This window comes from Acomys russatus, chromosome 1 (genome assembly GCF_903995435.1).
Source record: "Acomys russatus chromosome 1, mAcoRus1.1, whole genome shotgun sequence".
In the NCBI taxonomy this organism is placed as follows: Eukaryota; Metazoa; Chordata; class Mammalia; order Rodentia; family Muridae; genus Acomys; species Acomys russatus.
In genome coordinates, this window is record NC_067137.1 from 90,160,314 (window position 1) to 90,173,853 (window position 13,540).

General features: G+C 51.9%; 1 protein-coding gene across 3 annotated transcripts in view; it reads right to left on the bottom strand.

The window, feature by feature from the left end:
- The window catches only part of Actn1 (actinin alpha 1), a 97,849-nt gene extending 86,723 nt beyond the window's left edge, over positions 1-11,126 (bottom strand). The window contains exon 1 of one of the 3 annotated variants that reach the window (XM_051148329.1): positions 10,418-11,126. In XM_051148329.1, coding sequence (XP_051004286.1) covers positions 10,418-10,522 — 105 coding nt within the window. In that variant the 5' untranslated portion in view covers positions 10,523-11,126. The remainder of the gene's footprint in view (positions 1-10,417) is intronic. The other 2 variants (XM_051148339.1, XM_051148334.1) reach the window with 2 other exon arrangements.
- Between the last annotated feature and the right edge of the window lie 2,414 nt (positions 11,127-13,540).

A 13,540-nucleotide genomic window follows, 5' to 3' on the forward strand; every position in this document is an offset into this window, starting at 1 on the left:
AGGGCTAGCATTTGATGGAGAGGGATTGACTGACAGTTTTACTTTCTCCTTTCTCTCTGTGGGACATGAGAAGAGAGGACCAGATCCTTACAGCCCCTCCACACACAAGGCAGGGGTCTCCTGTTCCACATGAGAAGACAAGATACTTCGAGAGATCTGCCTGCAGGAGGCCACTCACCTCCAGGGTCCCTTCCCTGTGGCATTTCACTGACAGAGGATTGGAAAATTGAATCCAGCACCAGTCTACCTTTCTCCCTCTGCTAACGGCTCTAATAGAAAATTTTAAGAGGGTAACGTTCCCCAAAGATGCAGACTGGTATGTCTGTCTGTCTGTCTCTTCTGAGATTCCTTCCCATGTCTAAATTTATTTATTTATTTATTTATTTATTTTTTTGGTTTTTCAAGACAGGGTTTCTCTGTGTAGCCTTGGCCATCCTGGACTCACTTTGTAGACCAGGCTGGCCTCGAACTCACAGCAATTCGCCTGCCTCTGCCTCCCGAGTGCTGGGATTAAAGGCATGCGCCACAACGCCCGGCTCTCATGTCTGAATTTCTATGGAGCATCTTTCTCTCCCTTAATCCTTGTGATTAGGCCTATACTAAAATATCTTTCCTCAGAAGCTGGGAATGGTGGCTCATACCTATAATGTGCCTGCAATTCTAGCACTTAGGAGAGACAGAGGCAAGAGAATTGTTGCATGTCTGCAGCCAGAGTGGGCAACACAGTGAGTTCCAGGCCAGCCTGGGCTACAGAGCAAAAACCTGTCTCAAACAACTAAAATAAATAAGTCTGCAGTGCCCTGTAAGTCCTGGCCTAGCAACCCAGTCCTGTGGCCTGCAACCCTACTCCAGACAGCTCCACAGGCTCCAACCACCAGCAGGGTAACCAAAGAGGAATCCTCCCTGAGCGACTGCCTTTCCACCCACAACCGACAGCTGGGGCCTCTGGTTTGAACCCTCCGAGGCCTATGACATTCAGCATTGGGGCTCAAGAAATGGCACTGTCCTCCAGCAGGGGCTATCTACTCAGCCTGGCCCAGAAACTTCCAGTCCTGTCATGAAAAAAACTAGCCACAGCCTCAACTTTCCCCTACACCTTTCTGAACATTACTCTCCAGGCTTAAAGTATGGACTCCTACAATCAACATAAACCTGGCCGGGCTGCCTGAAGCAAAGCCTGTCGTTGGTTCCCCCAGGTGACCACAAACAAAGAGCAAGGAAGCAGGGAGGGGCTGCTGAACTCTAAAGCAAGGGAAAGCCACTCCCTAAAAGCTGGAGTCAAGCCAGAAGCCATTTGGGGGTATACAAAGTGGCCACCAGCATCCCTCCTACCTTTCTAAGAAAAGTTAATTTCAGAAGTGTCCATGTCACAGCCAGGCTCTGACAGCCTAAGACCCTCCAAAAACTGGTCAAAATCCACCCTGGAATATTTACGTTGCCCCCAAGGCCTTGGTAAAGTCACCTCATTTTTCTGAGCCTCACTTTCTCTACCCTGAAATGGAGACGAGTCCCCACAGGTTTGCTCATCACCATGAATGGCAAGAAATCCCATCGTGATTAATACAGAAGTATAAATGTGAAAACCCATGAATCATAAAGTAAGTACTTGATTACACACTATCTTGAGTTATTATTCACTCACAGGTAAGACTCAAGTCTCAGTTACAACAGGAGAGCCCCTTCATAGCAGAGGGTGGGTCTGTACTTATGGTCAAAATCAGAATTCTGAGGTTAATCTGCCTAGCTTTGCTCATTACCAGCTCATTAGCCGGTCAGCTCCTGGGCTACTTGCTTTCCCATTGTCTCAATTTGTGCAAAAATGTGCCTCCCCTGAAGACTTGTGCAGACAGAGGTAATCTGAATCATTTAACCTGCAATCACTGTGACCTGTTAGGTCTTTTTACTTACTTGGAGAACCAGAACCCTGCTGATAAATACTAGCTAGTTGAGTGATGCAAAACAGACAGCCCTCCTGACCAGCCCACCTTTGAGAATCTTCTCTTCCCTCCCCAGGAGGTAGACAGTGTTTACACTTCCCTCTCTGTACGTTGGACTTATGAAAGACTTTAAACCAAACTGAACACCTACTTGGGTCTTCATGTCCAGCTCTTTCTGTGTGCCTGAGAGAATGTTACTCTGTGTCCCTAAATCCAGGTCCTCTTAGGAAGCCCATACCACAACTCGGGCCCCTGCTGCTGGAAATGCGAACAGGGGGCCGTTAATCAAGCATGTCGACTTACAGTCTGGCGTGCCAGGGTTCCTCCACCCTGAACCTTTCGGGACACAAGTCTGCAAAGGACTCTGATCCCTCTCGGTGGATAGCAATCACAGTTCCACAAGAGACCCATGGTAGCCAAGGACCAAGCAAGCAGTTTCCTGGGGAACGGCATCCTCCGCATCTATACCCAGTTCTCCTCCCACCTCTGTAGTAGGCTAAGTCACCTACCGGGATTATTGCTAGGCAACTTCCCAGAGAGGCGCGGCTGCCTCCCCAGCCCGTGCCTGCCCTGGACCCCTGAGGAAAGCCATCCTTGCCTGCTGGCCCTGGGGAGGGCAGAAGGCAACAAGTGGCCACAATCCAACAGGGTTTAATATCTGAACACCCCCCAGGACACAAGGCAGGGACTTGGGAAGATAGGGACCGTCACCTTTCCTCCTTGTTCTCCTGGTGTTTAAGGGTCACGTATTCTCAGCTTTCACAAGCGCAGGGTTCCAAATGCCAGGCCAGGTGCAGACAGTGAGAAAGGGGAAAGGTGGGGGGGGGGGGGGTGCCAGAGCAAGGATGAGCCGAGGATGGCAGATAGCATTTGAACCCCTGTGACAGCATTCACATTTGGGAGGTGGGATGGCAGGCAGCTGTCAGCTTCCTCTTTATATTAGTCTTTTCTTGGGTTTTACAAAATTGAGACATAACTTTCATAACATCAGTGTCACCATTTTCGCAATGCACCATCCAATAATTCTGAATCTATTCACAAGGCCATGCAGCCATCACCACTGTGTGATGCCAGAACATGTCCACCCCTGGGGTTGTAGTTGTAACCATCCATCTTTGTTTAATGTTCCTATGCACACTGACTATTTTATAAGTGGCACAGCAAAGCAAACACCGGGGGGGGGGGGGCAGGGGATGGAACCACCAGCTGCGGATCCTAAAGCCTGACCTTGAGGTCCTGAAAAGGTCAGACATCTCTCTACCTGTGAAACTGTGATAGCATCAGTGTTGGAAGGGCCCTGCTGTTTGAGGTTGGAGTCGTCCCTCTCTGGACAGCTATTCTGAGCTCCGCGTTAGGTGCAGGACTCCCTCTCCCCAGCAGGGCCTCCGGCTCTCTGCCTGACTCCATCTGGTGTCTTTAGACATAGATGCCCCTAACCACCCTTGATATACAGCCCTTGATACAGCTCCCTGCTAGCTCTCCCCTCCCTGTGCCTATAGAATAATTAGGCACTGTGTTCCCCTTTCATATGATAGGAGTGTGCTGCCAAATGTAAAACAAGCATCCTTAAAGTTACTGGTTTCAACCAATTATGTACACCTATCCTGGAAGCCCCCTCCACCCACTCTCCAAGAGCGATATAGCCTTTGCTCTCCCTGACTCACGTTGAACTCATTCCTGGAGTGGTTTCTGGAGAGTTTGACCTCCATCCTGCTTACGGCCCTGTGCCTTGTCTTCTGCTCCTCTTGCCTTGGCAGGCTGGTAGCTATCAGCCCCCCAGGGAAAAGGAGAACCACTCATTAGGGCCCAACTCACAGGGACACATAGGCACACAGGCCCTCCACATAGGCTCCTGCCCTACCCGCCAAAGTCCTGTGAAATAGGCCCCAGTCAATGGAAGGCCTTGAGAGAAGGCCTGAGGAACTCTCTGTCCCTTCATCTTCATGTGCAGCTGTAGAACCTGCCAATATATTATTATTTTGACAGAGTCTCACTGTGTAGCCTTGGATGGCCTGGAATGCTGTCCGTAGACCAGGCAGACAGGTGCACCTGCCGCTGTCTCCTAAGTGCTGTGATTAAAGGCATACACCCTGCACCTGGCCCTGCCAGGGTTCTTGCTGAGTAAATGGGCCCAGCTCACAGAATTGCTCTAGTAGAGATGGGGAGCCACTGGGCATCTCAAAAGGAGAAAAGGCAGGGCCAGTAAAGCTGGCATGTCAAGCTGTGGATCACTGGGACCGACTGGCTGGGATGACCTCAACTGTACCTAAAAAGGTGTGGGCTTTGAGAGCCTGACCAGTGGCCTGCTTGGACAGCCTGGCTTAGCCATCACTCTCAGAAAGTGAAGGTCCAGGGGTGTATGTAGTTGGTAGAATGCCTGCCCACTGTGCATGAAACTAAGTTCAATCCCCGGCACCACAGTGTGTGCTGATCGATGTCTGTACTCCCAGCATTTAGGACGCAGAGGCAGGAGGTCAATCTCAGATACACAGAAAATTCGCCAGCCTGGGCTATCTGAGACCCTGCTCCCCCACCTCACCCCTGCCAAAAAGGGGGTGGGGAGAGAAGTGGAAGGGAGGTGAAGGCGGGATGAAGCAGAGGGGTGCTCAGTGAGGAAGAACAATGAGAGGGGGTCCCCCAGCACCTGATTCTCAGGAGGCTCGCTCTGCCTTCTCAGGCCTTTCTGAAGCCTGCAGCAGTACAGCTGCCAGAGGGACACTCAGATTCCCAGAAGAAACTTTTCTTTATAGTCCTTTACTCAAACATACATGACACCCTCTCCACCCAAGCCGCACCACAGCCACAAGCTCTGTTGTCCACTCGCTCCATCAGCTGTTACTGACACGGCCTAGTGGTATGGTGGGTCTGTCTAGTCTCCTCTCCACCTAAACTGTGGTGGTCATGACCCATGAGACAGGACATGCAGGGTTTCCAGTTAACACCCTGTAACTGGTCCCAGGGGTCACACACAGCAGTACATCCAGGACAAGGTTATCTCAGGCTAGGGCTCGCGCACCCCAGGTCTAGAACCACAGAAAGTAACATAGATCGTATGACAAGCCCTTAAGCCCAATTTTTGGTCTGTGGCCATCAAGGTGTCCAGGTCTGGGCCTTTTTAGAGAGGGTAGTGGGAGCAGTCTTGGAGCACCTCCTGAAGCCAGCCTCAGAGAAGAGAGACTTCTCCAGAGAACACTGACCACGGACCCTTCAGGCCTGTCAGCCTTCTTCTTCCTGCAGACCCACTTTTAGTGTCCCTCACCTTGGAAAATCTGGTCCTTGGGCCACAAGCCAGGCCTTCTCACACCTGCCTGGTCTGGGGCCAGCTGGCATCTGTGGTCTGATGGCCCAACCTCTCTCTCCCCCACCTCTCCTTCAGGTTTTGTCCATTGATGAACCAGGGAGGCACCAGCTCCCAGCCTAACCATGTGGAGCAGGGTTGGGAGGGAAAGGAGCTCCGTCAAGTCCTCGGGTAAAGTGAGCTTGGGGGAGTTGCTGGGAGGGCAGGCAAATCCCTGGACTAAATGGCTCCTAAAGGACGCGTACTCTTTGTGTGTCACTTCTTGCACTGTAACACAATAACGCAAGTTTTAAGTACTTTCTTTCTGGTTGGTGTTTTTGGTTGGGTTGTTTTTTGTTTGTTTGTTTTTTGGTTTTTTTTTTTAATGGGAGGGGGCTTTGAGACAGGATCTCCTTAAGTAAACCAAGCTGGCCTAGAAACCACTGTGTAGACCCAAGATACCACAGCTAGGCAATGAGGGAGCCAACATTTAGACACACCCCGCCCTAGCACACCCAGAGCCACATTTATCTGCAGAAGCTGGAGCCAGGATGCAGGCCTAGGATTGGGTCTTTATCTAGAACACAAAGAATCTACGTCCTCACTTAGTCCTATTGCTGCGCGTGGCATCAGAAATTCAGGAAAAAACAGGGGAACCTCAGTGCCTGTCCCCACCGACACTGTCACAGCACAGCAGTCAAGAGGGCAGACGACAATGACAAACCTGAGGATGCAAGAGCCAATTCTTTGTTCTTCCTAGTTTCACTTCCCACCAGGCTCCACCCTGGTTTTGGGATGTTTAGTCCTCCCCAGGTAAGCCCGTCCACTCCCTCTGGGAATCACAGGTAAGCTCCCAAGAAATGGGCCGGCAGCCCAGAAACCAAGGCGAATGAAGCTGGGTAGCCTACCTTCCTGAGCCCCAGCCTAGCACCGGTGCAGAATCCGGATCTGCATCTGCTCCACAGCCACTTCCATTCACCTGCCAACAGCTACTCAATAAATATTGATTAAGTGTGTCACTGTGAAAAGCCCCCAGGGCTGACACCTGTGGGAATACACAGTCACCCAGAACCTCCAAGACCTCAGAGAGAAGAGGAGAATATAGTTCAACAGCAGAAGCCTTATTATCTCAAGTCAAAACCTCATCAGCTAGGGGGCTGGAGAGATGGCTCAGAGGCTGAGAGGCTACTTTTCCAAAGGTCCACAGTTCACCTCCCAGCACCCACATAGCAGCTTACAACTGTCTGGAATTCTGGGTTCAGGGCATCTGACACCCTCACAGAGACATACGGGCAAAACACCAATGCACATAAAATTTAAGAAGGAAAAAAAAATCCTGTATCCAATAGTTTTTGCAAATATGGAGCCCAAGCTGAGACTGAAAGGACATGGCCCAAGGTCACAGTGAGAGAGGCTAGATCCAGGACCTGATTCTAAGTCAATATTCTCTTTAGCCTGCCTGACACCTGTGCACATACACTGAAGGGTGTGGCAAGATCTCCGAGAGGGAACACCCAACGAGAGGCCTTTTGTCAGCACAGAAAAGAGTGTCATGGGAAAGAGAAAAAAAAAGACTTCAGACCTGAGCCTGGAAGTCAGGAAGTCGAACCGAGCTGCACTTCCTGTAGTCCACAGGTTTTGTGCCACAGCTTCACTTTACCCTTGGAGGTATAGGGACCAGCCCCAAGAACTCTGCCCCAAAGCATTCTGTGGAAGCATTCTGTGGAGAAGGGATAAGCACTGCCACCCTACCCCGTTGGCTCCTTGAGTCATGCCTCCTGCCCTCTGGGGCTTCTACCTACATCCACCTCCACCAAGGAGTAAGTTCCTACCACTTCATTCCACAGGAACGGGTAAGAGCTTGGGAGTGGCGGTTAGGGCAGAAAGCCATCAGGTTCACAGATAAGGGAAAAAACAGAGAACTGCTCTCTTACTCTGTGTCCCACTTCCAATACCTAGAACTCAGCCAGGCTCAGTCAGTACTCACAATGCATTTGTGGAAGTAGACAGAGCTCGGGGCTGGGGAGATGGTTCAGCCACCTAGGGGCTCTCTGCACAAGCACTGAGTACCTAAATTCAATCTCTAGCACCCATATAAGATGTTGGGTATAGTGGCATATGCCTATAAGCCCAGCACTAGCAAGGGCAGAGAGATGGGCACATCCCTGGAGTGTGCTGGCCAGCTGACTAGCTGAGTCAGGAACTCCGGGTTCAGTGAGACCCCTGTTTTCACAAATAAAGTGGAGTTGGCCAGGTATGGAAGCAGAGGCATGTGGTAGCTCTTCGAGTTCAAGGCCAGCCTGTTCTACGTTGCCAAGTTCCAAGCCAGACAGGACAGGACAGGACATAGAGAGACTCTATCTTAATAGACAAAGTGGGGAGTGACCCAGAAAGACACCAGACATCAATCTCCAGCCACCACACAGGCATATTTACACGCACACAAAGATGAGAGGAGTAAAAGGGTTGCCCACAGTCTCTCTAGCATTCATGCCGCACCAGGGCAAAAGGCAGGGCAGGCTGCACACAAGGGCAGCACACAGCCTCAGTTCCCCCCTCCCTCCTTCAGCCCTGCTCACTTGTAGGAAGTGGCCCTGTAGAATACTCTGCCCATTCCCAGTTGGCACAAAGAATACAAAACCTACAAGGTACGTTTTAGGCCTTTAAGAAATGCCCCCTCTGTAGATCCCCGCCGTCATTCAGCTAAGAACTAGGCGTGGCTGAAATCCTGCAGGTGAGGAAACTGACGCTCACAAAAAGGCAACACAGAGAATGAATGAGTGGCCAGGACCACAACCCTGAACTAGGTTTTTCCAAGTCAGAAGCACAGGGCTCCTCCTATCAACCTAACTAACGTGGATTCCTTGATACCAAAACTTGGGATGCCAGCCTTGGCCTTCCATCCTTCCTTCAGCTGCCTTCCAGTCCCCCGCACACCAGCCCTCAGGCCAGGCTACTTCTCTCTTACCGTCCTCACATGTGTCTAGCTCACAGAGCTGCTGGGATGGAGGCAAAATGCGTACCATGCTACCACACACGAGCCAACATCAGCCTACATATGTCTGGAGATGACCGAATTCCCCAGGTGGTTTGTTCCTACCAGGTCAGTATTTTGGGAAGCTATCGATTTTTTCCCTCCAGTTATACTGAATACGTTCATTCGGCCATTCAATCTTTAATACCTTGTGAGCATACAGACCCAGGCTCAGCGTCTGGAGTCCCGCAGCTCTTACTCAGCCTGGCTCTTCAACAGCTGTATCACTCCTGTCCCTTCCAGCACAAAGTTGGACTCCTGGAAGGTCCCAAGATTTCCACCGTTCTCACCCCACCTCTCCTGGCCAGCTTAAGAGGTACCATTCTGAACCTTTTTTTTTTTTTTGACAGCTTGAGAGATGGCTCTGAGAACCAGGGTTCACTTCCCAGCACCCACATGACAGTTCCGGGGGATCTAACACACTCAAGTAGACATACATGCAGGCAAAACATCAATGCACAGTTTTAAAGTCACTTTAAGACTTTTTTTTTTTTTTTTTTTTTAAAGAAAAAGGAGCAAAGGAAGAAGGAAGATCCCTTTTTCTCTCTGGAAATCTCCAAATTGCTCACTCGGTCTTCTCTTCAACCAACAGTCCCAGGAAATAAACTCAGTGAGTTAAGGGGGAAAGACCCTCAGCCCTCCCAGAGGAGGGGAAGGGGGGCTGACAGGAAGAGGGCGGTGTCTTTAAGCTACCAATACATTACAAAGAAGTCATTTCAAAGCCCAGGGACTCTCTTAAGTCACTGTTGCTGTAAGAGACAGGGGCAGGGCCCCAGGTCGCCAGTTTAAGGAAGCCCATTGTGGTGTGTTTTAAATTACCTCTGCTTGTCTGATGAAGTGAGTAAAAGGGCATCGTTTCAGAGCTTAGGATTCCTGAGTGAGCTAATACAGGATGCCTTCAGTTGAAAAAAAAAAAAAAAAAAAAAAAAACTTCAGTCGGCTCTAAACTCCCCCCCTTTTAAGTTTAAAAAAGGGAATGAATGTTACCATTTTTGGACATGAGCATTCTCCCTCAAGCCCAGCCCTAACCGCACTATCCAGAGGGACGCGCCATCCTGCCCCCCCCCCTTCCCAGATCATGACGGGGGGGCAGGGGTAAAGGGGATATGAAATGGGGAAGGACTGGTCGGGAATGGGAGGTGGGGGTCAGGGTAGGTGGCCGTCTAGGGAAAGGGCTCACAGCGCAGGCAGGAAGCCGCGACAGGGTTAATCCCCGCCCCCCAAACAAGAGTGGTTTCTGACCTCTTCCTGCCACTAGCCATTACGCTCAGGTCCCACAGCCATGTCCCCAGACCAGCCCAGGCAGCAGATCCTGAACCTTCCTGATGGTGTCTAGGATACAGCGCCGTGGGTAGGCAGGGGTCCTCAAAGAACAATCCTAAATTATCTCCTGAGACCGTCCCTCGCCCGGGAGCCCAACTAGAGCCAGGCTTCCCAAACTCGCGTTTCACTAAGAAAAGAGTCGACCAGGCAGAACGCAGATGCAAGGCTTGCAGCCACCAGTTTACAGAGTTAAGCAATCAAACGGTTCACCGTTCTGACCCCGCCCTCACAAGGCCCTGGGGAGCCCCCCGATTTTCTCGGCCCCAGCGGCACACCCGCACGTCCACTTCCAGGTAGATCCCGAGGCGGCCGCCAAACCCTCCCGCACCCGCTCCGTCTAAGGTCGGCTGACCCGGCTAGGGGCACAGAGTCCTGGGCAGCTAGCCCCTACGGTACAGAGCCCCACCGGCGGCCCAGGAAGCGCGCTGCCACCGCACGCCATATGGAGGCGCCAGGAAAAAGAGAAGGAAGGGGGAAATCGATCCCGAGTAAGCAGCCATGGAGCTGAAGTCTCAGCCTCAGCTTCTGGAGCACCGCCCCCGCGCCCTGCCCACGCGGGGATGGTTTCGGCAGCAGCGGGTTGGCCGAGACCACCCGCCCCGAGGCGACCTGACCGCTGGCGGCGCCACCTCCCCGCGTTGCGGCTCGCAGTTCGCAGGCTCTGGGGCAAGGGTGCTCCCCTCTTCCGCCCGGTGCCTGTAACCCAATACCCCACCTCGCAGTGGCCACGACGTCCCCGCCTCCGCTCCTGCGCGCGGGGAACTGGTTCTCAGCCGAGAGCCCAGGAGTTCGGCGAGCGGAACCGATCAGGGCTAGGGGCTGCGGTGGGTGGGGGTAGCCGCTAACCTTTCTCTGCTGCTTTTCCCAGGCCGGATCCAGCAGCAGGTCCCGATCCCAGTCCTCTTCGGGTTGCATGTAGTCGTTGTTCTGCTGGGAATCATAATGGTCCATGATGGTGAGCGCGTGCTAGGGGCTGGATTTCTTCCTCCACCTTCTCTCCAGGCGACGGCGGCTGCTGCCCCGGTGTGGGGAGGGAGTCGGCAGGGCTGGGTTGGGCTGGGCTGGCGGGGCTGGGCTCGCTCCCCTGCGCCCGCTTCCGCCGCGGCTCTGCTCTCAGAGGCTGCTGCTGACGGCGGCGGCTGGAGCTTGCGGACTACCTTCCTGGGGCGAGCGCTCCGACCTAATCTCCACGCACACTGCGCTCAGCGAACACTCGAGCTGCGGGAGCCGAGGCGGGCGGGGGCGGGGAGAAGGGGCAGAGCCCTCCCGAGGTTCTCCATTGGCCAGGCCGAGTTGCCCAAACTTCCCCCCAGCGCCTCTCATTGGGAATTCCTGGCATCCGTCAGGCGGGTCTCTATGCATATAGGTGGACTGGGCGGCCCCCTCCGGGCGCGCACGCCACCACCCACTCCCTGAGTTCCCACTCCCCTGTAGCTCATGTGACACCACCTTAAGCTGAACCGGAGTGGAGCCTGGGGACGCCTCCCAGAGCTCAGGGACTAACCGGCACTGTGCTCGGGAGCCCGGGGAGTCGCCGAGGATTGGCCCCCATTCCCTGCCGACGGGAAGGCCCAGAACTCCGGTGCATCGGTGTTCCTGCGGCCCCTTGCGAGCTACGAACCCCGGCCCGGCGTGGGGAAACCCGAGGCGTATTTCGTTTTCTCTTTCTGGGGGAACCTGTGTCGGGACAAGTCGACATCCTGGAAAGGGGTGGGAAAGGCCCACAGTGAAAAAGGAATTTCCTGATTCCACCGCCGCTCCCGCTCCGCCGCTCAGGACCAGGCTAATCCCGGCCCTGAGGGAGCTAGGTTTGTGGCCAGCCTACGACGGTTCTCAGGCCACTAAGTTTCCCGCCTCACCAGGGTCCTTCAGTACGTCTCTAGGGTTCAGGGCACTGGGCCGCTGGGGGCTTTTTGGATGGCAGCTGTTCTGCCCGGTTTCCCAGGCTCCCTGGCAGGTTTGCTCTGGTGGGCTGACACAACTGAATCAACCTTCTAGAAGCCGCTTTCCTTTTTCCCCACTTTTACAGCTGCCCTACACCTTCCTGAAAACTAGGAAGAGCCCTGAATGTCTACCTATACCACGAATCCTTCCAGATGCATATACTTAACAAACTGAAACTTCATGGAACTGAGCCGGACAAGAGACTTCGCAGGCATGGACTCTACTGGCCCATTTTGTATGTAATTTGTGCCTGACAAGACCTTAGTGTCCTTGGAGGAGGAAGAAACGGCGCAAGACTAACTAAACTGCGTGGTGCCTGGTGGTACTCCCTGGGCTAGGTGAAGAAAGGTGCAAATGTGTTGGTCCAGTGAAGTTGCATCCTGGGCAGAGGCCTCCGGGATTTCTGGTGATCTCTTGAGGATGCTTGGGTGTGATAATCAGTAGCAAGAAAACATGCAGTTGGTTGTGCACGCTGATGTAGATAGACAGCAGATATGTCCTTGCATCAGTAAGGTTTAACATATACAGTCATCCCTAAATACTCGGGGACTGAATCCACAGCCAGTGCAGACACCAAAATCTGCACATGCGTAGGTCTCACATATATATAAGGGCACAGATTGAGGTGTAACTTACATACATCCACTGTACACTTTGAATCACGCCCGGATAGAAATGTCAGGTGACTGGGGGCTTGGAGAGATGGATCAGCAGCTAAGAGCATTGGCTGCTCTTCCAGGGTACCCGGGTTCAATTCCCAGCACCCACATGGCAGCCCAAACCTGTCTGTAACTCCAGCTCCAGGGTTTCTAATACCCTCTCACAGACGTACATGCAGTCAAAAAGAAAGAAAAAAAGAAAGAAAAGAAAGAAAGCATAAAATTCCAAATTAAAAAAATAAATAAATAGGACAATCAGGGTTGGCAGACTCCTTTAATCCCAGCACTTGGGAGGCAGAGGCAGGCAGATCTCTGTGAGTTCGAAATCAGCCTGTCTACAGAATGAGTTCCAGGACAGCCAAGGCCACACTGAGAAACCCTGTCTATAAATAACAAATAAATAAATAAATAAATAAATAAATAAATAAATAAATGCCTTGTGATAGTGTTGAGGAAATCCTGGCAGGAAAAAGTCGTTTACAAGGTCAGCAATCCCCCACCCTTACTATACGTTTACTATGTGCTTAGTTCAGTCCAAGATTCTGAAATGTAAAAGCGGAGGCCAGTTGTGTTCATAGGATGGCTGGTTAATCCAGAGGCTACAATAATCTAACAAGTTAGATACCGATGTTTACTGGTAGAAGAGTTCTGAATTAGGGTACTTGGAAGCCCACCATGGTCAGAGTGAGAGAAAAAAAGGACCTCTGGTTGGCAGAGAACGCAGTGATTCAGTAGAAACATTTCAGCAGTGTTCCTTGAGGAGACAACTGTATCTGGGCAGGAGACAGTAGATTTATGAACTATTTCATAAGCACTTCTAAACTATGTCTCTAAGCCTAACAGAAGTCAGTGACGGCGCTGTATCTGTTCATTCCCTCAATAAATATTTTCCAGATAGCTTCCGTGTGTTGGGGAACATGCTAGGCATCACATATATAATAAAGATAGAAGCCTGGAATGGTGCTGCACGCCTTTAATACCAGCACTTAGGAGGCAGAGGCAGATGGATCTCTGTAAGTTCAAGGCCAGGCTGGTGGTCTACAAAGAGAGTTCCAGGACAGCCAGGGCAATTACACAAAGAAATCCTGTCTCGAAAAACAAAAAACCAAAAAAAAAAAAACAAAAAACAAAAAATCCAGTCTTTCCCTCACACAGCTCGTCAGAGACAGACTTGGAAGCAAAGATGTGCACAGATGAGAATGAACAGGAGGAGAGACTTGATGTGGTTCCACAGAACCTGGAGGAGCACTGAGCCGCGGAGGGAAGATGGCTCCAGCTAGAACTTAAGTAAAGCTATAGGCAATGAAAGTCAGATGAAGCCAGGCATGGTGACGCACACCTTTAATCCCAGCACTGGAGAGGCAGA